This window comes from Scylla paramamosain, chromosome 9 (genome assembly GCF_035594125.1).
Source record: "Scylla paramamosain isolate STU-SP2022 chromosome 9, ASM3559412v1, whole genome shotgun sequence".
Taxonomy (NCBI): domain Eukaryota; kingdom Metazoa; phylum Arthropoda; class Malacostraca; order Decapoda; family Portunidae; genus Scylla; species Scylla paramamosain.
In genome coordinates this window covers 21,250,001-21,277,893 of record NC_087159.1, presented here as the reverse complement: position 1 = coordinate 21,277,893, position 27,893 = coordinate 21,250,001, and the positions used below count along the sequence as shown (strand labels likewise).

The window sequence follows — 27,893 nt, the reverse complement described above, 5'->3', positions numbered from 1 at the left end:
CAGTCAGCTGGGTGGGTGTGTGCTATGTATAGCCTCGGTATAGTATACCATGTAAACAGAATATTTCACCATTTATCAGTAATAATAAAGCAATATATGATGCCCACATGCAGGGCAGCAGAAGAGCTTGACGTCACAGGAGAGGTGAAAAGAGAAAGGGCTGTAACATCCTTATTTTTTTTTTATTTTGCAAAGAAACAGTTATAATAAGGTCAAATGATACACAATACAACGAGAATTTTTTAAATATTTTCAATTTTTTAAAACTTAAAGACTTAAGTCTTACTGGCCAATATCATGACTCCTCCTTATTTATGAGATATAACTATTTAAGTCTGATGCAGCATTTGATAATGACAGTTTTAGCTTAGCCTCAGTAAGACATTATCTGTGATTTGTCCTTGTCTATTTTATCCTTAAGTTCATTTAGTTTAGATACCAAACCATCAACATTTATGTACATTATCTTTAACTTTTAATTTTTGTATACATTTTTTAGAACCTGGTTTCTATTCCATGAATGTATCTTTTCTTTACTTGTATTCTAGGACCTTCTTCCTGTGACCTTTCAGCATTTTTTCTTAGCTTTAGCTACTAATTCTTTAATTTTTACCATTCAAGCATCTGCTTATATTTATATTTTCTATTCCCCACTTTCTTTTATCTTCCTAGCGTTTCTCAAGACTGTTCCCACCATGTTGGTGTTTTGCAGTACAACCTTGAATGGTCAGCCTATTTTTGGATCATACTTTCCATGCTATGAAAATTCCTCAACTGCCAATTCTTCTCCTCCAATCATAGCATTTAAAATCTTAGATACCTTTGCAAGCTCATGTTTATCTCTTCCAATCCTATTTATAATTACTTCTTCTTTTATGCCAAAGAACACAATGGATTTATTAATATCTACTGTGTCCTTGATAAACTAGGAGCTATTTCTTATAACATTTTTCCTTCTTTATATCTATTTTTCCTGTTTGTGTTTGCTTGATCTCTTCTTTTTCTTTTAGAATCTTAGCATAGGTTTGACTTATGTCATCTTTACATGATGACACAAATTCACTAGCTTATTTCATTTTTTCTTCTAAGTCAAGATCTTTTTTCTATATCACTTACTTTCTTCACCATCACAGCTTCCTGTTTTACTTTTCTTATATCCTGCTCATTTTGAAACACATTATGACCTGAGGGACCTGAGGAGGTATTTTGCCGATTTTCCTTGGCATGACTACTGCTTCCATGTCAGAGACCAATCTTTGTGTGCTGAGAGCATTACAGAGGTGATACTGTCTTGCATGGAGGCATACATTCCTCACTCTTTTTCTTGACCTAAACCTTCCAAACCTTGGTTTAACACAGCCTGTTCTCATGCTATACATGATAGAGAGATGGCCCACAAAAGGTACTTAAGTCATCACCAGAATCTCATGCAATTTATATTTTTGCCCAGAACCATGCCAAGTCTTTTCTCCAACTAGCCAAAAACTCCTTCATTAACAAAGTGTCAAAATCTTTCAAGATCTAACTCCCATCGTGACTTCTGGCATCTAGCCAAAAATATCTCCAATATCTTTGCTTCTTCTTTACCTCCTTTACTTCAACCAGATGGTACCACTGCTATCACATCTATTTCTAAAGCTGAACTCTTCATTCAGACCTTTGCTAAAAACTCTACCTTGGACAATTCTGGGCTTGTTCCTCCCTCTCCTCCACCCTCTGACTATTTTATGCCACCTATTAAAATTCTTCACAATGATGATTTTCCATGACCTCGCTGGCTTAAACCCTCGGAAGGCTTATGGACCTGATGGGGTCCCTCCTATTGTTCTCCAAAACTGTGCCTCTGTGCTTGCACCTTGCCTAGTCAAACTCTTTCAGCTCTGTCTGTCAACATCTACCTTTCCTTCTTGCTGGAAGTTTGCCTACATTCAGCCTGTTCCTAAAAGGGGTGACCATTCTAATCCCTCAAACTACTGTCCTATTGCTTTAATTTCCTGTCTATCTAAAGTTTTTTAATCTATCCTCAACAGGAAGATTCTTAAATATCTATCACTTCACAACCTTCTATCTGATCGCCAGTATGGGTTCCATCAAAGCCGCTTTACTGGTGATCTTCTGGCTTTCCTTACTGAGTCTTGGTCATCCTCTTTTAGAGATTTTGGTGAAACTTTTGCTGTTGCCTTGGATATATCAAAAGCTTTTGATAGAGTCTGGCACAAAGCTTTGATTTCCAAACTACCCTCCTACAGCTTCTATCCTTTTCTTTGTAACTTCATCTCAAGTTTCCTTTCTGACCGTTCTGTTGCTGCTGTGGTAGACAGTCACTGTTCTCCTAAATCTTTTAACAGTGGAGTTCCTCAGGGTTCTGTCCTGTCACCCACTCTCTTCTTATTATTCAACAATGACCTTCTAAACCACTCCTATGCTTATGTTACCACCCTGTACTTTTCCATGTCTTTTCATAGACGTCCAACCCTTTAGGAAGTAAACATTTCACACAGGGAAGCTACAAAACACCTGACTTCTGATCTTTCTAAAATTTCTGATTGGAGCAAAGCAAACTTGGTATTGTTCAATGCTTCAAAAACTCATCATCTCTACACAACTTTCCAGACAACTATCCCCTCTTCTTCAATTTTCACAGATCTTACATACTATGCTGGTCACTGATAATGGTCTAAAATTTAGTAGTTCTTCTTTTTTTTTCCCTTTAATAAATTGGCACTACACCTGGTCTCTTCCATTCCTTATGCATGTTTCCAGTTGATAATGAGCACCTTATTATGTCACATACTGGTTCAATTAACGGTTTCCTGCACTCTTTGAAAATTAAACCTGATGCTCCATCTGGTCCTGCTACTTTTCTCTCTTCCAGTTCCATTGTTTTATAAGCTTCTTCTTTGATTACCTTAATTTCCCACATTTGCTTTTTTCATCTTCTCATCTTATGGTTCTTTAGATTCTGATTCTTCAGTAAAAACTTGCTGAAACTTTTTGTTTAGCAATTCAATCATGTCTTTCAGGTCTTCATATATTTTATTTCCATCCTTCGACCTTTCTAGTTTTTCTTTTAGTTTCATTTTTCCATTTATGAATCTGTAGAGCAATTTTGGTTTGTCCTTGCACTTTTCAACTTTTTCATATCCTTTCTCTTCCTCTCCCCTTATTTTCACATATTCATTTCTTGCTATCTTAAAGTCTTATTTATTTTTTTGGTTTCAATTTATTTTGATTTTTATCCATGCTGTCTCTTTTTTTCTTTGCTCTTGCACATCTTGCGTTAAACCACAACTGTTTTCCTTTCTCTTTAGGTTTGTATAGTGGGACATATTTATTCATTCCTATCTCATATTGTTCCACAAAAATGTCATACTTATCTTACACAATCATATCACATCACATCAGCTTTCCCCAGTCCATTTCTTCATGGAATCTTTTAAGATCATCTATATGCACTTTCCCATAGTTTTTCCTGTTTTCTTTGTATGATTCAGCCTCCTCACTGACATCATTACCAGTCTCTATTTCTATCGTTACATGGTCAGTTTTTCCCACGGGGCACACATATCTCAATTCTTTAGTTAGGCTGATTCCTCTCATTAATATTGTTGGTTTGTCATCTCCCCTATATCTTGTATTTTCAGTCATCCACTGCATCATTGTCTTTTCCATAGTCAGCTTCAGAAATCTTTCTTCCTATGCAGTCTCATTTCCTCCTGCCTCAAACATTTCCTAATTTATTTCTTTGCAACTGAAGTTACCAACCAATAGTATCCTCTATTATTTTCTCATAGTCTTCCCTGCTCAAAGAATTTGTTTTGGTTAGTACATAGGTTGTTAATACCGCCAGTATTTCTCCAATATTATCCTCTAAGTTAACACTCACTATTTTTGCTTTTTCTTCCACATATTTAACTATTTTTGTCTTCACCTAATTTCTTGTCATTATCATTACATCTCCCTCTCCTTTATCAATCCTGTCTCTTCTCCACATATTGTAGTTATTGTTAATGACAATCTGATTTTCTTCTTTCAGCTTTGTTTCTGTTAAACACACCACCCTCGAATTCTTTTCTTTTAAATAGTCTTGTAATTCCAGTGTTCTGTGTAACTGTCTGTCTATGCTGGTATATATCACATTCAGTCCTTCATTTTTACTATTTTTCTCTATTTCATTTTCATTTATTCTTTTTCTTTATGTAACATTTCTTCACTGTCTTCCAAAACTCTCCAAAAAAATTTAATCTTTTCTTCTTCTATTCTTGATTAATTTTTCTCTTTAGCTTCTTCATACATTTCTTTCATTTTTTTTCTGTTCTTCTTAATTTCTGTTTTTCTTAATGTACATATTTTTGCAATCTTCTACTTCTCTTCATTTGGATCTTCTTTCTAGTATTTCTTCTGCTGCTTGTGATTTTTAGTCTTATTTTTATGGATCTTGTTTTGCGTTTCAGATAAATGTCCTAGTCAAACAACTCCCATTTCTTCTCCAAATTTAGTGTCATTTCATCATTTAATTTCTTTAACAAATCCTTCGCTATTTTTGTTTCCTCTTTCTCTCTTTTCAGTTTTCATGTTATATTTTTCTCCTTTATTCCATAAACAATAACACTTTTCTTCTTACCTGCTGCATCTCTTACCAGATCTTCACTGTTTTTCAGAGCCTTCACCACTTCCTTTTCTACATCTTCATTTTTTTCTTTCAGTTGCTTTTCAATTATTTCCTTAAAGTCAACATTTGCTTGATCATTTTTTTTATTTTCCAGCCTTTCATTTCATTCATGACTCCCTCTCTCACCCTCTTCTCACCCTTCACTAGTTCTGCTTTCAAACCTTTATTTTCTTTCATCACTTTCTCTATGTTGTTTTGTAATTCTCATTTTTCTTTATAATATACCATTCTCTCACTCTCATTTCCTCCAGATCAGTTTGAATATTTCACTATTTTTTCCAAGGTTCTTCTTCAGTTTGTCCTGGAGAGATTTCACCACTCACAGTACTGCTTCCATCTCCTTTTTCTGCTGTTCTGCATTGCTTTCCTCTTTCCTTAGTCTCATTTTCTGAAACCCTATCTCACTTTCATATTGGTAATTTTCATCAAATCCATCTTTGTTTTGAAACTTGGGCTCAGTCATCTGGAGCCCTGTGAAAACTACAACACTGTTTCTTCATCTATAGGACCACACTCGCAAACTCAAACCCTACAAACCACATCTCTAGGCATTCCTGGTGATGTTGTCCTTTTCCAGGTTCAGGTAATGTTGTGGATTCCCCATAAAATCAATGCTCTGCTGGGAGTGAATACATCCGGTGTTGTTGTAGACTTGACTGTGTTTATTTACCTAGTTGTACTGTATGAAACATGAGTCTAAGCTCATTTCTTTCACGTCTCCATGACCATATTTATTCAGTTTCTCTTTAAACGTGTGTACACTGTTTGCCAAAACCAGTCCTTCCTTCAAATCATACCAGATTTCAATAATTTAATATGGGGAAGCTGTATTTCTTGATGTTGCTCAAAACATCCACTCTTCTTTATTTTACTCCCATCCTCACTCATCCATCTCCCTTCCTCCTCCATCCAATTTATCTATACTTTCTATATTGTTTACTGATTTGTACAGTGTTATCAGGTCTCCTCTTTCTCATCTCTCTTGTAAAGTTGGTAATCCCATCTCTTCAAGTCTTTCTTCATAGCTTAAGTCCTTCAATTCTGGTACCATCTTTGTCACTATCTTCTGTATTCTTTCTACTTTCTGTATATCTTTTTTTCTTTGTGGAGCTCAAACTACTGCTGCATATTCCAATTTAGGTTGTAACATGCTTGTTATAATTTTTTTTCATAATTTCTTTATCTAGATAGTTAAATGCCATCCTAATGTTTGTTAACAAGCTGTATGTAGAGCTGAATATTCTGTTTATGTGCCTTTCAGGTGATAGTGTATCCTGGATCATTACTCCCAAATCTTTTTCTTCATTACTTTTCGTTATTATTTCTCCTCCCATTTTGTAATCCCACGAAGGTCTCTTTCTACTTTTTTCTACTTCCAACATGTGACATTTTGTGGCATTAAATTCTAGTTTCCATCTTTGGCTCCATGTAAGTATTTTGTCAATATCTTTTGTAACTCCTTGCAGTCATTTTCATCCTTTATTATTTTCATTATTTTTGCATCATCAGCAAAAAGGTTTATATAATAATTACTTAGATCCTCTGTCATATCACTTACATATATTTGAAACATAATAGGTGCCAACACAGATCCTTACAGTACACTACTTGTCACTTTGCACTAACTTGAATTAGTATCTCTGATTACTACTCTCATTTCTCTACCTTATAATAATAATCATCCATCCATCTCAATGTTGCTCCCTTTATTCCTCCTTCATTTTCTAGCTTTTGCATAAGACTTTTGTGGAGAGCTTTATCAAGTGCTTTTTTGAGATCAAGGTATACCATATCAATCTATCAGTCACTCTCTTGCACTCTATATATTACTCTCATATAAAAGCCAGTAGATTTGTTACACAGGATCATCCTTTCCTGAATCCAAGTTGCTTTTCCGTAATCATCTTTTCGTCTTATAAATATTGCACACATCTATCTTTAATTATTATTTCAAAGCTTGCTTACAATACTCGTTAGTGACACAGGTCTGTAATTGAATGGTTCCATTTAATTTCCCCCTTTGTATATTGGGAATATGTTAGCTCTTTTCCATTCCCTTGGTACTTTTCCTTCTTTCAATGATCTGTTATTTCCAATATGGGTTACTTAATTTGTTCTCTGCATTCTTTTAATATCCATCCATTTAGTTGATTGGGTACCATAGCATTTCTAACATCCAGCACTTCCAGTAGTTTCTTGATTTCTTGTCTCTTTACTTGTATCTCCTGTATTCCCTCATTCTGTAATACCACTTTCGGTGCCACAAAATCAGTTTCCTTTGTACACACTAACTGAAAACTCTTATTCATTAATTTGCTCATCTCCTCAGTAATTTCATAAATTCTTCCTTCTCTTTTTAACTTGTTTATGTCATCCTTACCTTTCATTTACCATTTACCTATCTGCAGAAAAGTTTGGGCTCTTCCGTGCATTTTCTTACTATGTCACTTTCAAAATTTCTTCTTCTCTTCTTGTTATACCATATTCATTCCTTGCCTTACTGTATTCTTCCCTAGTATTTCTGTTTAGTTTTCTCATCATTTTCCTCCATGCCCTGTCTTTTTTCTTTTTTTTGTTTCTACACACCTGGCATTATATATTCATGTTTCTCAGTTTTCATTTTATAACTTGGTACAAACTGTTGTACCCCCTCTATGTTCTTGCTCAGAAATATCCCATATTTTTCTTGCACTACTTTATCTTCAAATAGCTTTCAAGTTAATTTTTCCACAAAAATTTTTTAAGCTCTGCAAAGTTTGTCTCCCATTTCTAAATTGTTCATTCCTGTGCAACACTGTTTTCTCCTGTAGTACTATTTCTATTGTCACATGATCACTTCTTCCCAGTGGACTCAGACAATATATACTTGATCTACTTTCTGTGGTTTTCCTAAAAACTAAGTCCAACTGTAATGTCTCTTCTCCTCCTCTGCATCTTGTAGGTTCATTCATCCACTGTCATAGTATTCATCATCATTGTTTGCATAAGTTTTTCACTCCATGACCCAACATTTTCTTTCACTTCCATCTCCTTTGAGTGTTGAAGTTACCTACTAAGAGCACTTTGTCACTTTTTCCTTATCATTTCTTCTATGCTATTTCTTGTTTCTAATTGCATATTCTTATATCTGTTGGTCTCCCATGCATTAGTTTTTGGTGGTATGTACGCCACAATAACTTTCCTTTTTTCACTTTCTTTGATCTTAATCACAACACTCAAAGTTTCTGCCATTCCATCACTATATTCCACTTCCTCAACAACCATATCCTCTTTTACCAATATCACCATTCCTCTTCCTCCCTCCCTTTCCTTTTCCCTCTCTCCTCCATGTCTGCCTCTGAGAGGAATAGAGATGGGAGGGTTGTGCTGTATGGTGTAGAAACCTCACTCCATTACATTAAGTCCATGAATAGGCAAACATACCTGTCTTATGGTTTCAGCCAGCCATTTTAATGAATTATATGGATAAAGGCATGTATAACCTGAGAAGGAGAGAGGGAGAAAGGAAAAAATGTGCATGAGAGAGAGAGAGAGAGAGAGAGAGAGAGAGAGAGAGAGAGAGAGAGAGAGAGAGAGAGAGAGAGAGAGAGAGAGAGAGAGAGAGAGAGAGAGAGAGAGAGAGAGAGAGAGAGAGAGAGAGAGAGAGAGAGAGAGAGAGAGAGAGAGAGAAATTTGCATGAGAAAAAAAGAGACCCAGGTCATATGCCTGGCATATCTGAGTTTTGCATTTGGCAGAAGCCTCAAGCCTGTCACCACTCAGTTGTATCATATCAACCATAAGGCATGGTTGTGTTGAGGGAAGAAAGAGAAATTAAGGCCATTTCCCACTTGGATGGTGAAATGAATCCCTGTTCAATAATCAAATAACATTTTTTTTTCTTTTGCTCAGATCAGTCAAGTATTGAATCCCTGTTTTTGTTACCCTTGCTCAGTGACAGACTAACAGGGTGGTAGCAGCACTCCAAACACCAGCTCAGAAACCTGCATCCTTGGGGACAATGTTCAGTTCATTACAGGAGAAACTTTAGTACTCTTTTGTTCCTGGATCACAAAGCTGTAGAAGCTGTAATGCATGGCTGTGTGAGTGAGGGCTTAGTATTGATTAATAATTATGGGTATTTATGTGTAAAACAAATATGGATCAACTTGACTGACAAATGTACTGGCAGATTTAACAACAAGAGGAAAGTGAAAAAAATTTAAAAAATAAAGGGACAGATAGAGGAGGGGAAGGATTAGGTTATGACTTACCCTCCAGCGTTGTCCGTTGCACTGTCCACTCAAGGAGTTGTTGATGGCATAGTGATTGTGGACATATTGGCCTGTCAGGATGCTAGACCTGCCATAGAAAGAGGTCTATTGTCATGCATCACATGGTATGAAAATAACTAAAATATTGAATTGCTAAAATGTAAAATGAAGGTAAATCCAGTATGCAAATATGAATGAATTACTAAAGATTGCAAAAGAAAAGGAGGTGGTAGAAAGTTTTTAAAAGGAAAGGTTAGATATTACTGGAATACAGAAAACTAAGAAAATGTTCTGGAATGGATCTGTTTACTTAAACTACGATAACGAAAGATGTAAAATCTTCAAAGCTCGTGTAATGGGGCAGTGAAGCTGAATTTTCAATGTGAACTAATTTTTATGGTTCAGTCAATTAAAGTACAGAACAATTTCTGCCTTCTGAAATGACTAGCGACATATTGTGACATCAACAGCTCATGCCTGTGCCCAACCTCAGACCAAAAATTTAGATCTGCAAAATAATGAATGAAGTCTGACTGAATGATGTGGAGTTGAGTGTAGTGGCAGGAAAGTATCATGGTGATGAGCATGTAATTTCTTAATGCCGTATATCTCATTCTGTTTTTCTATGAGTTTGTGCATCTGTTTATCTGCACAAGTCATTGCAGGTTCATTTATACAGTGTTTTCATGCAAAACTTCATATTTCCATATTGTCATGAACCTTTTGTCCTAGTTTATCCAGATACTTATAAACTATGCAGTACAACTTGGATGTTCACAAACACTGGAGCCTTACCATATCACATGAAGATTACTGGCCATCTTATAGTACATAGTGCAGATAATGGACTCTGATGTTATTGTGGTGGAAGGAACACATTAATTATGTAAGAAAATTTCTTGTAGGAAAAGTGCCATTTTATTTTTACCTGTGTTATATGTGTAAGAAGTTGAAGTGGGAGCGCCTGCGAGAGGCTCACAGACTAGTCAGCGAGTCCCGCCAAAACGAGTCTTAAGGCCCTGAAGGTTTGTTGTTGTGGGGATTTTGGCGGGAGAGGAAAGCGAGAGAGAGACAGGGTGCAGAGTAGTGATGGATTTGCCATTTGATTTGCAGGTATGTTATTGGGATTTGTTGTATTCTTTCATGGTGAAACAGTGTACATTGGGGGACATTATTGGGAGATAGGGTGGTGATTTGTACACTTGGTTGGCAGGAGTTTGGTCTTGGCAGTGTGCTGTGGGACGTCAGTGAGGTGGCACCGTAGCAGATACTGTGAACTAAGGAGGCTGCAGTGAGGAACTTGCTGTCCCTGGCTGCTATGGTGTTAGTACCGCCGTGCATGGAGGAAGAGCTGCAGTACTTCAGGGTAGTGGTAGTGGTGTACCTTCAGCGCGTTGGGTCGGTGTGCGGTTGGGCCTATAGGGTGTGAGGGTCCTGGGGGTACTGGTTAGGGTGGGACAGTGTCAGTGGCATATAACATTTCTTGTGTTGGTGCGTGAAGTGTTTATTTCTCCTGTTTATTTGTATGTGGATTTACCCATTTTCTCATGGGATCAGGTATTTTGGAGTGCCAGCAGTGTGGCCTCTAAGAGTGTTAAGCACTCATATTTTATTTGTGTTTTCTTTATTATGTACTCATTTGTGTTTTCTTTATTATGTACTCAACCATTAAATTTTTAAATTGTGGCCCGGGTTTCTGTGAACCTAAGCAGGAGGTTTAAATTAATCAGTGGGTTCTTGTGGTGAGTGCTTGGTGAGCCTAATTAAGGTAGGTTAACTGTGCCCTAGTTTTGCACTCATTACAATCGGTAGCAGAGCGTAGTTCTATGCCCTTTTGGGGAAATTGTTTCAAACTCCTGCTTGGGTCCAGTGCTTTTGGCAAAATCCACTTAAGTGTTAGTGTGGCACTACTCCTGCACAATGGAGGATTTGTTGTGTTTGGGTGATGTTGATGGCCAAGGTGTAGCTGGGGTTAAAGTTGAGTGTAAGGAGGAGAGCAGGGAGGTGGAAGTGACCCCAGAGGTAGTTGATAACTTAATCAGTACCAATGCTCAGTTATCCCAAGCAGTGGCACAACTGTGTAATAAGTTTGACCAAATGGGGCACATGCAAAACATGGTGTGGTCACGTCCTGTCCCCACTATTGGAAAATTCTCTGGAAGGGTACGGAGGGCCAGTGAGTTGGATGACTGGGTAGAGGATGCCACAGAGAAAATAAAGCAGCTGGGATTACAGGGCTCTGAGGGAGTGTCATACCTGTGTGGGTTCTTGGAAGGCCCAGCCCGTCGAAGGGTCCGCAACAGTACTGTGAAGACTGTGTCTGACCTTTTTGATTGTTTGAGGTCTGCTTTTGGACCAGAACTGAATTATACAGACTTAGAAAAACAGCTGCATGCTCGGGTTCAACAGCCGGGTGAAGGAGTGTGGGAATTTGCTGATTCTCTGGGTGTTATTGTGGATAAAATGTACAAAGTGAGAGACAAGGGAGATAAAGAACGGCAATGGCTGCTAACTACATGGTTCTGTAGGAATTTGAGAGACAGAAAAGTAGGAGTGAAGTTGGGAAAATGGTGGGAAAAGCACCAGCCTGTGAAGTGGGAGGACATGGTTCAGCGACCAGCAGACCAAGTGAGTGAGGCTGAGCGGATTGTGAAGGAAGAAGCAGAGTTAGTGAGTGGGAAAAAGCCAGAGAGAGTTGTGAGGAGTACCCTTTCTTCACCATCTTGCTCCTTGTGTGGACAACATGGACACTTGGGATATCAGTGTGAACGGTTCAAGGAGTTGGTGTCCAAGACAGCGGGAAATGGGAGTCCTTGAGAACAAGGGGCCAGCTCTCAAGGCCTGACGACAGGGCCCCCACTACAGCTCAGATAAGGAGTGTGACTAATGTGACCGAGGAACGGAATGATGTAAAAAGAGGGAAAGTTAAGTTGTTTGGAAAGACTCTGAGGATAGATGCGTTGGTGAATGGTATACCTATAAGTGCTATGGCTGATTCTGGTGCTGAGGTCAGTCTGGTGACAGAGGAATGGTACAAACAGCACCTCCTCCCCAAGCAAGCTGTGATCTATGGGATGGACATTCGGATTACAGATGCAAATGGGAGGGAAATTCCCTGTTTGGGTTATGTGAAGGTGAATGTGGAAATTGAGGGAAAAAGTGTTAAAGACTGTGGACTTTTTGTGAAAAGGGGTGGTGGGGAGAGTGGTGTGGTGCAGGGCACTACATTGCCAGTGTTGTTTGGGATGAATGTGTTGAAGGGAGCCGTGCACCTGGGGCTAACTGAGAAGTGGGGCAGGTGTGTCCGTGCCATTGAGGCAAAATTGAGGGTGACACAACAGCCTCTGGGGTTTGCTGTAATTCAGCAGCAACAGGATTTAGTAATCCCGGCTGGTACCAGAAGAATAATGAGAGTGTTTGTGGAAAGTTTACAGGAAGTAGATGTAGATAGTGTGGTGTTGGAGCCCTTAGTGCCTGGTGAGGGCTACTGGGTGCCTGAAGGTTTGTGTATATTTCCCAGTTATACCAGAGTGGTTAAGGGTGAAGGATGGCTGTCAGTGGGTAACCTGGGACAAGCAGATGTGCAATTCAGGCCACAGTGGAAGGTAGCCAAAGTTTCTCATGGAAGGGAGGTTACTGTGGGAAGAGCTCACACACACACAGTAGCTCAGACTGCACCTCCTTCAGTGGTTAAGGAGTTCAGGGACAGACTAGGGGTGCAGGTGGATGAGAGTCAGCTTGATTCAGCACAGTTGGAGAGACTGGATGGATTGATCCATGAGTACGGAGATGTGTTTGCTGAAAATGAGCAGGATTTGGGATGTGCTACTGGAGTGGAGCATGAAATTCACCTCAATAGTGCAGTGCCCATTCGCCTTCCATACAGACATATTCCTCCCCCATGTATCACTGAGGTTAAAGCTCATGTAAAGGGACTGTTGGAACAGGGAGTGATAGAGGAGAGTGTGAGCCCATATGCAGCCCCAATAGTGATGGTGAGGAAGAAAGATGGTTCGCTGCAACTTTGTGTTGATTATCGAAGGCTGAACGAGGTGACAGTGAAAGATGCCTTCCCATTACCAAGGGTACAAGACACACTAGATGCATTAGCCGGGGCACAGTATTTTTCTTCTTTTGATTTAGCTGCAGGTTATCATCAGATTCTTGTGCGGGCAGAAGACCGGCCCAAGACTGCTTTTGTAACACCATTTGGCCATTATCAATATGTGCGCTGTCCTATGGGGTTATCCAATAGCCCAGCAACATTCCAAAGGTTTATGGAGTATGTGTTTAGCGATCAGGTTTTTGTGACTCTTTTGGTGTATCTGGATGATTTGTTGGTGTTTGCTCGGAGTGTGGATGAGCATCTGGATAGACTGGAGGGAATGTTGAAGCTTTTGAGGAAACATGGGCTGAAGTTGAAACCTTCCAAATGCCATATACTAAAGCCCCAGGTTAGGTACCTTGGATTTATCATTTCTAAGGAGGGAATTAATACAGACCCAGAGAAAATACGGGCTGTACAGGAGTGGCCAGTTCCGCACACTGTTAGGGAGGTCAGGGCATTTGTCGCATTCTGCTCCTTTTACAGAAGGTTTGTGAAAAATTTTGCGAAGGTGGCTGCTCCGTTGCATGCTTTGATGAGTGGTGATTCTAAGGCAGCAGTGAGTGATTATTGGGGGAAGGATGAGGCCAGAGCATTTGCCTTGTTGAAAGAGAAGTTAAGTCAGGCTCCAGTGTTGAAAAGTGCAGATTACAGCAAGCAGTTTGTGGTGGAGACAGATGCTAGCTTTGAAGGACTGGGAGCAGTTTTATCTCAGGAGCATGATGGGAGGTTGCATCCGGTGGCTTTTGCAAGTAGAGGTCTCAGAAAGTCAGAGCGGAACATGAGCAATTACAGCTCTAGGAAGTTGGAGCTGTTGGCTCTGAAGTGGGCAGTGACAGAGCAGTTTAAGCACTATCTGGTGGGTGGACATTTTATAGTGCTGACGGATAATAATCCATTGGCACATTTGAACTCTGCCAAGCTTGGGGCAGTGGAAAGTAGGTGGCTGGGTGACTTGGGAAGGTTTGATTTTGAGGTGAAATACCGGCCAGGGAAGGAGAATGGTAACGCGGATGGATTGTCGAGGAGGCCCCAGGAATTGATTGAGGGAGGGGAGGAAGAGAAGGAGATATGGGAAACCAGTCCTAACACCTCGGTGAAAGGGGTGGCTGTGATGCAGGTATGGCGTGGTGCCAGTAAGGAGCAGCTTAGGGATATGCAACAGTCTTGTCCAGTTGTAGGGAAGTTGTGGAGACAAATGATTGGTAGAGTGAGGCCAGCAGAACTAAGGCAGTTGCTACAAGTAGAGGAGTTTAGGCAATGGTGGAGAGTGAGAGGGTCCCTCATTATGAGGCATGGGGTGATCTACTGGCATGGAAGGGAGACAGATTCTAGGAAGTGGAAAGTGGTGTTGCCAGTGAATCAGAGACAAGAAGTGCTTAAAGCCGCTCATGATCAGTGGGGTCATCAAGGGGTTGCTAGAACAACGTCACTAGTGAAGGATAGGTTTGCTTGGCCAGGACTACATGAAGACATCAAATTGTATGTGGCAAAGTGCAAAGTCTGTGTCATGGGGAAGGAGGAGGGTGTGCGGGCCAAGACTAAGTTGGGTACGTTGGAAGCCAACCGCCCCTGGGAAGTGTTGGCTGTTGACTTCACTTTGCTGGATCCGGCCAGGGATGGCAAGGAAAATGTATTGGTGGTGACGGATGTGTTTAGCAAGTTTGCCCTGGCCTTTCCCACTAAAAACCAAAAGGCAAGCACAGTAGCCAAGATCTTGGTGGAGGAGATTTTTCACCGTTTTGGTTGCCCAGAAAGGGTACATAGTGACCAGGTTAGGAATTTTGAGGGAAAGTTAGTGCAGGAACTATGCAAGTATTACCATGTAGCCAAGTCTCGTACCACCCCGTATCACCCTCAAGGAAATGGGATCTGTGAGAGGTTTAACCGCACCTTACATGGGATGTTAGTTACCCTTGGTCAGGAACAGCGGGAGCATTGGCCTAGGCACTTGTCAAGCCTCACTGCCATCTATAATACCACACCCCATGCTGTCACTGGTTTTTCACCCCATTATTTGTTGTTTGGTGTGGAGCCCCATTTACCTTTGGATAGGTTCTGTGAGGAAACTGATAGTGAGCCTACTAACCATAGCATGTGGATTAGGAAGCTCAGAGAGACACAGGAGGCTGCTTGGAAAGCAGCTAAGTTGAACATCAAGAGTTACCACAATACCAATAGGTGGAAGCGTCAGGAGCAAGGAAAAGCAGAGCCATTGAGGGTGGGACAAAGAGTGTTGCTAAGGGACAATGCAGTACTAGGTAGGAGGAAGATTCAGCCTAAGTTTGCAGCTGAGGTGTGGGAAGTTGAGGAGGTGTTGGATGGGGTGAGTGGGGTGTATAGGGTCAGACCAGAAGGTGAGTCCGGCTGTAGTAAGGTGTTACATCGCAGTAACTTGCGTCCTTGGAATGGCAGTGAGGGCCATGCAGGGACAAGTAATGAAGTGCCAGTAGGGACAAGTAATGAAGGGCCACCAGAGGAGGAAGAAGTAGAAATGCCAGATATGACAGAAGTGTTAAAGCGCTTTGGGTTTCCAGAACCAGACTCAGAGGAACAAGTGGACTCAGTGGTTGAGCAAGAGGGAGAGGATGCCCTAGGGCCTGGTGAAGAGCCAGATGAACAGAGTGGTGAAGGCTCAGAGCAGGTTAAAGGGGTTCAGGCCCCTCAACTCAGGAGGTCTAGTAGGATTGCTGAAAGGGGTGCAACGGGTTCGTCTTGTGTTGGCTGTGGGGATTGTGCATGAGGGCATGCACAAAGTTCAGGGGGGGTGAGTGTAAGAAGTTGAAGTGGGCGCGCCTGCGAGAGGCTCACAGACTAGTCAGCGAGTCCCGCCAAAACGAGTCTTAAGGCCCTGAAGGTTTGTTGTTGTGGGGATTTTGGCGGGAGAGGCGAGCGAGAGAGAGACAGGGTGCAGAGTAGTGGTGGATTTGCCATTTGATTTGCAGGTATGTTATTGGGATTTGTTGTATTCTTTCATGGTGAAACAGTGTACATTGGGGGACATTATTGGGAGATAGGGTGGTGATTTGTACGCTTGGTTGGCAGGAGTTTGGTCTTGGCAGTGTGCTGTGGGACATCAGTGAGGTGGCACCGTAGCAGATACTGTGAACTAAGGAGGCTGCAGTGAGGAACTTGCTGTCCCTGGCTGGTATGGTGTTAGTACCGCCGTGCATGGAGGAAGAGCTGCAGTACTTCAGGGTAGTGGTAGTGGTGTACCTTCAGCGCATTGGGTCGGTGTGCGGTTGGGCCTATAGGGTGTGAGGGTCCTGGGGGTACTGGTTAGGGTGGGACAGTGTCAGTGGCATATAACATTTCTTGTGTTGGTGCGTGAAGTGTTTATTTCTCCTGTTTATTTGTATGTGGATTTACCCATTTTCTCATGGGATCAGGTATTTTGGAGTGCCAGCAGTGTAGTCTCTAAGTGTTAAGCACTCATATTTTATTTGTGTTTTCTTTATTATGTACTCATTTGTGTTTTCTTTATTATGTACTCAACCATTAAATTTTTAAATTGTGGCCCGGGTTTCTGTGAACCTAAGCAGGAGGTTTAAATTAATCAGTGGGTTCTTGTGGTGAGTGCTTGGTGAGCCTAATTAAGGTAGGTTAACTGTGCCCTAGTTTTGCACTCATTACATATGTAAGCTGTTCAAATTATAAATTTTGATTCAGTCTATCAAACCCTCCTAACCTGACTCACAGAAGTATAACTTATCTATTACTTAACCAAACATACTTCAGTAAACATGTTTCATAACATTCTGCAAGGTTTATTTATTTATTTAATCATTATTATTATATTTTGTTTTTACAAGGGGAGACAGTATATACAATAAGCCAAAAGGAGTCAAGAGTGGGCTTGCCTTCACCATAAGGCTATGAAACTAAGAACTGAAATTATGTTTAGTTTGAAATAATATTAACTGCAATTTTTCCTTGCCTCTGCAAAACTGCCTGTTAAAATGTCTGTCCTTGAAGAAAGTAAGCATAATAAAAGAAAAAAAACTATGATTGAATCACTGAAAAATACAACAAAAATAATTGAAATTAATAAGTACCCTATTTGCTGGTGCATTAGACACAAATTTTTCTTGAAAAAAAAAAAAAAAAGTATCTAATAATTACCCTGCGTCTAATGTGACCGTAGTACAGATGCCTAGGCCTGTAAGCCTATGCCTGTAAGTGTAGAGCTGAAACAGTAGTACACTATGCACAAATATTGTTCCTAATAATAAAACTATGTGGATGGATGGATGGATGGATGAATGGAGGGAGGGAAAGGGGAGAAGGTTTGGAAGAGAGAGAGAGAGAGAGAGAGAGAGAGAGAGAGAGAGAGAGAGAGAGAGAGAGAGAGAGAGAGAGAGAGAGAGAGAGAGAGAGAGAGAGAGAGAGAGAGAGAGAGAGACTCAAGGAAGAGAACAAGGGGTTAAAGAAAGCTTTACAAGAGAGAGAGATTAAGGTTGGGAAAGTAAAAGAGTTAGTGACAGAGGAAGTCAAAAGTTGGAAAGAAGAGACAGAACAACGACAAAAGGTGGATATGGTGGAGATAATAAGGCAACAGCAATAGGAACACAATAAAGACATGATTAAAATTATTAAAATAATAAAGGAAAAAAGTAATCTTGTAAGAGACATGGTACAGAGAAAGATATGTGTGGTGGTACTTGGAGTCAAGGAGAAGATTCTATCCATGAAAATAACTAAAGAGAAAGAAGAGGTGAAAAAGGGCTAAGGAAATTATAGCAGAAATGGCAGGAGAGGAGACAGCTGAACAAACTGAAAGGGTTTACAGATTGAAAACTATGACAAAAATGGAACAAGATCAATAAAAATATGATTCATGTCACAAACAGCAGCAGAACATGTGTTACAAAGAACAGGAAAATTGGCAAAAGTAGAAGGAATGAGGGGAATATGGATAAAAAGAGACATGAATGAAGAAGAGAGAAGTAAACCGAAAGAGTAGAGAGTAGAAGCCCAGTCAAAAAATGAGGCAAGAACACAGGAACAAGCAAGGAGATTCATTTGGAAAGTTGTGGATGTGAAAGTGAGGAAATGGTGGCACAAAGATGCCACAGAAGATCACCAAGCAGAAGCTTGGTGATTATATATATAAATATATATGGTTTGGTGTTGAGTCTATTGGAACTTAAAGGCTACCTAAAGAACAATAAACCAGACATGGTATGTCTAATGGAAACCAAACTAAAAGAGGAAATAAAGATGAGATTTGCAAAGGAAGGATATAGCCATAGAGAAAAGACAGAAAAGGAAAGGGAGGAGGAGGAGTGATGATATTGCTAAAAGAGGATATTGTTGTTGAGGAAGTGGAATATGGTGATGGAATGGTGGAAACTTTGAGTGTTGTGATTAAGATCAAAGAAAGTGAAAAAAAGGAGAATTATTGTGATGTGCATACCATCAAAAACTGATGCATGGGAGACCAATAGATATAAAATTATGCAACTAGAAACAATAAATAACATAGAGGAAATGATAAGGAAAAGTGACAAAGTGCTCTTAGTAGGTAACTTCAACACTAAAGGAATTAACTCGGAGGAGAAGGAAGTGAAAGAAAATGTTGGGTCATGAGGTGAAGAACTTATGCATACCATGACGGTGAATACACTGAGACAGTGGGTGAACAAACCTACAAGATGCAGAGGAGAAGAGACATCACAGTTCGACTTAATTCTAGGAAAACCACAGAAAATAGACCAAGTATACATTGTCTGAGTCCACTGGAAAGAAGTGATCATGTGACAACAGAAATAGTACTACAGGAAGAAACAGTATTGCACAGGAATGAACAATTTAGAAATGGGAGACAGAACTATACTAAGGCAAACTTTCCAGAGCTTAATAAATTTTATGGAAAAATTAACTGGAAAGGACTATTTGAAGGTAGAATAGTGCAAGAAAAATATGAGATATTTTTGAGCAGGTATAGAGATGGGGTGCAACAGTTTGTGTTAAGTTATAAAGTGAAAATTGGGAAGCATGAATGGTATAATGCCAGGTGTGTAGAAACAAAAAAGAAAAAGGACAGGGCATGGAAGAAAATTATGAGAAAATTGAACACAAATAATAGGGAAGAATACAGAAAGGCAAGGAATGAATATGGTATAATAAGGAGAAGAAAGAAATTCTGAAAGTGACAGAGTAAGAAAATACATGGAAGAGCCCACACTCTTCTACAGATATGTAAATGGAAAAATGAAACATAGGGATGACATAAACAAGTTAAAGAGAAGGAAGAATTTATGAAACTACTGAGGAGATGAGTGAACTAATGAATGAGAGTTTTCAATCTGTGTTTACAAAGGAAACTGATTTTGTGGCACCAAAAGTGGTATCACAGAATGAAGGAATACAGGAGATGCAAGTAAAGAGACAAGAAATCAATAAACTGCTTAAAGAGCTGTATGTTAAAAAAGCTATGATACCTGATCAAGTAAATGGATTGATATTAAAAGAATGCAGAGAACAAATGGAATAACCCATATGGGATATAATCAACAGCTCAATGAAAGAAGGAAAAGTATCAAGGGAATGGAAAAGAGCTAACATATTCCCAATGTACAAAGGGGAAAATAAAATGGAATAATTAAATTACAAACCAGTGTCACTAACAAGTATTGTAAGCTAGCTTTGTGAAATAGTAATTATAAATATATGGGTGCAATATTTAGAAGACGAAAAAATTATTACAGAAAACCAATTTGGATTCAGGAAAGGGAGATCCTGTGTCACAAATCTACTGAGCTTTTATACGAGAATAATAGATTGAGTGTAAGAGAGGAACAGGTGAGTTGATGCGATATACAGAGGGTGTCTGAGTTACTAATGTTCAGAGATAGAGCAGTCTACTCACAAAATGAAATTGTTCACTCATTAATGTTCCCTTTGCTGAGAGAGAGAGAGAGAGAGAGAGAGAGAGAGAGAGAGAGAGAGAGAGAGAGAGAGAGAGAGAGAGAGAGAGAGAGAGAGAGAGAGAGAGAGAGAGAGAGAGAGAGAGAGAGAGAGAGAGAGAGAGAGAGAGAGAGAGAGAGAGAGAGAGAGAGAGAGAGGGGGGAACGTCTCATAACTCGTGGCTATACCTGCTGGACTTTGGCTACACCCACTCCTAAGTTCACAAACAGGCAAACAAACCTGTCTTTTTCTTTTCAACAGACATCTTAATCAATTATAAGAATAAGTGTGTATAAACTGAAAAGGAGAGAGGAGAGAGAGAGAGAGAGAGAGAGAGAGAGAGAGAGAGAGAGAGAGAGAGAGAGAGAGAGAGAGAGAGAGAGAGAGAGAGAGAGAGAGAGAGAGAGAGGCGTCTCATTTCAACCTGGGTCGTACACCTGGCATATGTGAGTCTTGCTTTTGACAGAAGCCTCAAGCCCATCACTACCCAGTAGTATCACATCACCCATAAGACAAGGTGCTCTCTCTCTCTCTTTCTTTCTCTCTCATAGTATCAAGTACCAAGTAAGTAAGCATTACATTGTTCGTGAAACATATGATATTTTTTTGTACTGGAAAATTATGATGATGAGTTACAAGCAAAACAATTTATGAGCACCCTTCTGGAACATATCTCAGTCATAACTTGAGCACCCTCTGTACCTGGATCTCAAAAAAGCATTTGATAAAGTTCCCCACAAAAGCCTCATGTGGAAGCTAGAGAATGGAGGAGGACTAAAGGGAGCAACACTGAGATGGATGAAGGATTATTTACAGTGGGGGAAATGAGAACACTAATCAGTTCAAGTTGGTGTGAAGTGACGAGTGGGATACTGCAGGGATCTGTATTGGCACCTATTATGTTTCAAATATATGTAAGCGATATGAGAGACCTAAATAGTTATATAAACCTTTTCACTGATGATGCAAAAATAATGAAAATAATAAAGGATGAAAATGACTGCAAGGAGTTACAAAAGGATATTAACAAGATACATGCATGGAGCCAAACATGGAAACTAGAATTTAATGCTGGAAAAATGTGTTGGAAATAGGAAAAAGTAAAAAGAGACCTTCAAAGAATTATAAAATGGGAAGAGAAATAATAACATAAAAAATAATATAAGTAATGAAGAAAAAGATTTGGGAGTAATGATACAGGACACACTATCACCTGAAAAGCACATAAATGGAATATTTGGCTCTACATACAACTCGTTAACAAACATTAGGGTGGTGTTTAACTATTTAGGTACAGAAATGATGAAGAAAATTAGAACAAGCATGATATGTCCTAAATTGGAATAGGCACCAGTGGTTTGGGCTCCACATAAAAAAAAAAGATATATGGAAACTGGAAAGAATACAGAGGATAGCAACAAAGATGGTACCAGAATTGAAAGACTTTAGCTATGAGGAAAGTCCTGAAGAGATTGGATTACCAACACTACAAGAAAGAAAAGAAAGAAGAGACCTGATAACAATGTAAAAATTAGTAAATATAGAAAAAATAAACAGAAATGACTTGGCACCACAGATGAAAAGGGAGAGAGACAGACAAGGGGGCATGGGAAGAAAATAAAGAAGAGTGGATATTCAAGCAAGATAAAAAAAATATAGCTTCCCATATAGAACTATTAAAATCTGGAATGATTTAAAAGAAGAGGTGGTTGTGGCAAACCATGTACACATGTTTAAGGAGAGGGGATGCCTTAAAAAATTATATTTTTCAACCCAGAGATCAAAATTGAGTTATTAACATCATAGTCATCCTTAACATGTCTAATGTTTTCTGTGAAAACCCCAAGTTGTTACCATTATTTCTTATATATTTAAATTGCCTTTGTTTACCATTATTAAAGGGCTTTAAATGCCCCACACGCCACGTGCTTGCCACATGCTCGATCACCTGACTTAGAAACTCATCATTTTGAGTTTTTTTTACTTCTTTAAGTGTTTTTTTTTTTTGTTTTTTTTTCCAATGTATGTGGAGCTACATTTGGCAACATCACTGATGAGCCACAAGGGACTCAGAGGGAGGCCAGCCACTGTGGTCAATCCAGCGAGACGTCAGAGTGTGTCTGCGTGGTGCTATCCAAGGGTACTTCAGTTTCTTTTGTATTTGGAAGGAGGCCTAATTATAATAAAGCAAAGCGTGCATGGATAGATGCGGCAAAGAAGATGAGGGAAAAGAAATATAAGCAAGAGGAGTTGTATTGTGGTAACAAGTCACCACCACACACTACCTTTGTTTCACTATCACCACCATAGCATGCTATGCTATGGGCTAAATGCAGCAAAACTAAGTATATTGGGACCAAAAGAGTCAAGTTTGCTACCACTGTGACCGTATTAGATCACAATTTTGGATACTTGAATCCAAGTTTTCTAACTTATCTTGGGTTTGGTGCCTCACAAAACACTCTCGCTGGGTTAGGCATTCAAGAAAGCAGGAGAACAACTGTACAGAAGAGGTCTGAAAAGAAGCCTCATTCAAGAGAAGGGAGTGAAGACTACCAGCCAGGCAGCTTCTAATGATTCTGGCGACAAAGAGGAGGGTGGTGCCCTCTGATAAACTCACCTACGAGTGAGTAATATCTTGTCATACAGAAGGGGACCAGGTGCCAATTAGCCCTCAATATGATAATAAATGATGGTTTCCTTTTGGTTATATAATTTTTACCCTAATGGATGTAAAATTTTTACCAGAAAAAACCCAGCATATGGAATTATACACACTTCTCAGAAGAAAACAGCTCGTATCTCAAAACTTAAGTTTTTTACATATCAAGCGTTTCTCCTTCATTATCCTATAAGATAATGGAGTTGTAAAGGTATTGTTGGAAAGAGGAAAGAATGAGCTATTTTTCCCCAAAGATAGATTTTCAAAAGAAGGCTCTTCATACTGTGCTAGATTTTTTTTTTTATAAAAAAATTGAAAAAAAAAATTAACATTTTTTTTCTCTTAACATTTAGAAATTTAAAAATGAACTGTCTAATAAAAAAAAATCTATCTCTGGGGAAGTGAAGATACATGTATGTACATTATCAACACTAAATTTTTTTGCAATTGGTTGAAAAACAAGTGAGAAGAAATTTTTATCAATGCCATTTTTTTGCTTAAAAAAAAAAAAACTACAAAACTAATTGGCAAATCTCAACAAAAAATAGGGATTTGCTATTGTAGGTACTAAGGTACATACACACCAAAAATCATCATAAGGATCAGTCAAATATGAATGTCACCTCTAACAGTCACAGGCATCCCTTCCCCCTTAAAGAGAAACTGGATAAATATCGTTATGGACACAGCACAAAATGACCTTTGGCTCGTGCCCTGTACAATACAACTAGGTAAATAGACACACACACACACACACACACACACACACACACACACACACACACACACACACACACACACACACACACATACACACACACACACACAATAAGTGATGATTTATCGCCCAAAGAACATGTAAACAAAATAGTTGGGGAAACCTATGAGTTACTAAGAAAGATAAAAGAGGCATTTGCTTACATGGATGAAGAGATGATGAAAAAGTTGATGGAATATGTGATTCGACCAAAACTGGAATATGCCACAATTGTTTGCTCACCTCATAATAAAAAGGAAGTAAGGAAAATAGAAAGGATCCAAATTGGTACCAAGTCTGAGAGATTTAACCTATGAAGAAAGATTAAGGAGATTGAAGCTTCCATCATAACAAGAGAGAAGAGAAAGAGGGGACCTGATTGCTATATACAGAGCTTTAAAGGGTAAGGATAAAATTGACAACGAAGACTTATTTGTGTGGGACTCAAAGAGACATAAGAGGACATTGAGTGAAATTGAGGAAAACAGCAAGTAGAAGAGATATAAAAAAATATGGTTTCCCAAATAGAAGCATAGAAATATGGAACAACTTAGATGAAACAGTGGTACAAGCAACAAATATTCACAAATTTGAAGTTAAGCTGGATGCTTATAGATATGGAGACAGGACAGCACGAGCATAGCTCTTTTCCTGTAAAACACAACTAGGTAAACACACACACACACACACACACACACATACAGTGGAGCTGACAGGGCATGTTTCCTAGTGCTCTGCATATAGAAGGAAAGAAAAAAAACCAAATCGCTCACAATGGAACAAGATATGTTATGAAGACACAGGGATATCTAGGTGGTAAATAGGGAGGGGAGAAACAGTACGTGAGTATAGTTGTGCCATCTCTAGGAAAGTTTGGTTGGTTTGTTTACATTGGACAAAAATGGCAGAGGGTGGCACCCCAAAAAAATGGGAGTCCTTTGAAGGTTTTACTGGTGAGGAAAGAGAACTAAATTATAGACTGCAGCGTAGAAAAATTTTGTATATGGAAGAAATGATGGACAAGTTATTGGAGAGAATAAAGACACACCAGAAGGAGACATGTGAGGAGTTGGTGACTATTAGAGCAAAGTTGATGGAGATGGAAGATAAAAATGAGAAGTTAAAGGTGGAAAAATGACTGTTTAAAGAAACAAATAAAGGAAAAAAGTATAAGCTGTTCAGAAAGGAAATGAGGAAATGAAGGCAAGTGTAAAGGATGTGGAAATGGGGCAAAATAAGTGGTTAAGTGAACATAAATTTGAAGAAGAATCACTAATGAACAACAAGAAAATGAAAAACAAAACCTCAGACAGAAAGTGGCAAATGTTATTAAAGAAGGGAAAAAGTAAGTGAGAGATACTGTAGAAAAATATAAACAAGTAATTGTATTTGGTTTAAAGGAAGAGAAAATAATAAGCAGAATTCAAAGAGAGGAAAAGGAAAAGAAAATGTTGAATAAGTTACTGAAGAAAGTGACAGGTGAAGACAGCCAGGTAGTAAAGCAAGTGGAAGAGTTCATAGAATTGGGAAATATGAAGAAGAAAAAATGAGACCCATAAGAATAAGATTTGCAACACAAGTACAAGCAGAAGTAACTAATGGGTCTTGGAGGTTGTCTGGAGATGAAGAATATAGGAATGCATGGATAAACAGGGATATATGGATGAGACTGAAAGGTTGAAGCAAAAGGAGCTAGTGAATGAGGCAAAAAAAATAAAAAAATAAAAAATAAATAAATAAATAAAAAAAACAAAACAATGAACAGAGGAGAAATTTTCTGGAGAGTAAAAGATATGAGAATAAAGAAATGCTACATCAAACAGTAAGTATTGTTATACTAATGTAAATGGAATAATGTCAACAAAGATGGAATTAAATGAGTTATTAAAAAGAACTGCACCAGATGTTGCTGTATTATGTGAGACAAAATGGTAAAATGAATGGGGAACTCCTGACATTGGTGATGATAAATATTTATGGATGAAAAATAGAAGTGACAAGGGAGGAGAAGGAGTGATCATTCTGACTAAAAAATGTGTTAAAGTGGAGAAGGTAATAAAAAGTAAAGACAAGTCTGAAATTCTTCAAGTGATGATTAGAAGTGGAAATGGAAGGATAATGAATTATGTAGGAGTGTATGTGCCACCTATGACCAATGCTTGGTGAAAAGAAGAGCACGATGAGATGTTGGTAGATGTGTTAAAAGGTCTTGAAAAGATAGTGATAGAGTTATTGTTGGTGATTTTAATTGTAAGGAGATAAATTGGGAGACATTGACAACTACTGGAAGTGAGAATTCATGGAGTAATAGACTATTAAACTGGGCAGTGGAAAACTTGATGACTCAATGGGTTGATTGTGATACCAGATTTAGTGGAAGAGATAAATCACCAAGACTTGATTTAGTGTTTACCAAGGACATGGAAATTATTGAAACTATACACTATGATAGCCCTCTAGGTAAAAGTGATCATGTGTTGATGGAATTTAATTTGAAAAATGAAAATGTAATCATTGATGTAAATTATAAAGTGAAAAGATTTAAATATAGTAAAGCTGACTTTGAAATATTAAGAAAATACTTTGTTGCCATGGACTGGAAATACTTTGAAGATGCAGAAGATGTTCAGAAAAAATGGGATGAATTTTATAAGGATATACAATTCTGCTGTGGAGAAATTTGAACCTAGAGGAGGAACGAGATGTAGAAAGGGTAAAGAATGGTTCAATACAAAATGCAAAGAAGCTAGAAACTCTAAGTCAAATGTTTGGAATAGATGGAAGAAGAGGAAAACTGAGAGCAGATGAGAGGAATATATTGATGTTAGAAATAATTGAGATAATAAGAATGAAGAGAAGAAACTATGAAAAAGATATAATAGATAAGTGTATAAATGAACCCAAACTATTCTCTAGACATTAATGGGAAAATGAAGAAGGAAGGTGTATCAAGATTGAAAGTTGAAGGAAAAATCTACGAGAATGCACAGGACATGGCAGAGGTTATGAACAATAATTTCAGATCGGTATTTACTGTGAATGGAGAGTGTGATGCTGGAAGGGATAAGTTGGTGAGGAATATGCCAAGTATAGTCCTAGTCAGCTATGAGGAAATACTTAAGATGATGGAAGAACTTGATGTAAGTAAAGCAACTGGTCCAGATGGAGCATCAAACTGGATATTGAAGAAATCTAGAGAACAACTGGCTGATAAAATTCATGGTCTAGTGGTGACATCACCATCACAGGGAAGAGTACCAAAAGATTGGAAGAGAGCAAATATTACACCAATATTCAAAAGGAGGAAATAAGGAAAACCTACTAAATTGTAGACCAGTGTCTTTGACTAATGTAGGAAAACTATGTGAAAGAATAATAAAGGAAAGATGGATGGAACACTTGGAAAGAGCTAGGAGGGGAAGATCATGCTCCATGAATTTATTGTACTTTTGTTCAAAGGTAGTCGATATTGTGCAGGACAGAGACAGATGAGTGGATGGTGTCTACTTAGACTTTAAGAAAGCATTTGACAAAGTACCACACCAAAGATTGCTATGAAAGATTAAAATAAAAAAAAATAAAAATATGGAAAAATTGGAGGAAGACTGTTGGAATGGATGGAGGATTATCTGGATGATAGAGAGATGAGAACTGTAATACAAGACCAAAATTAATCTTGGCTGAAAGTAACTAGTGGTGTACCATAGGGGTCAGTGTAGGGACTAATAATGTTTGTAATATATGTGAATGACATGAATGAAGAAATAGATAGTCATATGAACTTATTTGCAGATGATGCTAAGCTGATGAGAAGGATAGGAAATGTAAATGATTGTATGGCACTGCAAGATGATTTAAATAAGATAAACAGATGGAATAAATCTTGGCAAATGGAATTCAATTTAAGTAAATGTAAAGTAATGGAGTTTGGTAAGAGTAAGAAAAGAACACAATATCATTGTGAGATGGATGGTGTGAAGTTACAGAAATCAAAAGAAGTGGATTTGGGAGTAACAATTACTGAAAATTTGACTCCGGACAGACACATTGATAAAATTACAGGAGAGATGATGAATTTGTTGAAAAGAGTAAGAATAGCATTCTCATACTTGGATGAAGGAATGATAAAAAGTTGTTGATTTCCATGATAAGACCAAGATTAAAATATGTGGCAGTGGTGTGGTCTCCTCATACAAAGAGGAATAAAACTGGAAAGAATACAAAGAGCAGTCTCTAAGATGGTTCCAGAGTTGAGTAGGTTGACCTATGAAGAGTGATTAAAAATGTTGGAAATTCCTACCCTTGAAAATAGGAGGGAGAGAGGGGATTTAATAAATATATATAGAATGATAAATGGTATGGAAAATGTGAACAAAGAATGTTTTATAAATTTAGACACAGAGTACAAGGGGACAATAAAAAGAAGTTGAAGAAAGTTAACTGTAGAAGGGACATCAAGAAGTACAGTTTTTGTCACAGAAGTGTGAACAAATGGAATGAACTCAGTGAAGACGTTGTCAATGCCAAAACTGTCCAT

At 38.6% G+C, this 27,893-nt stretch overlaps 1 protein-coding gene across 7 annotated transcripts in view; it reads right to left on the bottom strand.

Annotated features, from left to right (window-relative positions):
- LOC135103713 (N-acetylglucosamine-6-sulfatase-like) overlaps nucleotides 1-27,893 on the bottom strand; it is a 150,928-nt gene that overhangs the window by 24,808 nt on the left and 98,227 nt on the right. For all 7 annotated transcript variants that reach the window (XM_064010330.1, XM_064010333.1, XM_064010332.1 and 4 more), the window contains one exon: nucleotides 8,924-9,011. In XM_064010330.1, the coding sequence (XP_063866400.1) occupies nucleotides 8,924-9,011 (88 nt within the window). The remainder of the gene's footprint in view (nucleotides 1-8,923; nucleotides 9,012-27,893) is intronic.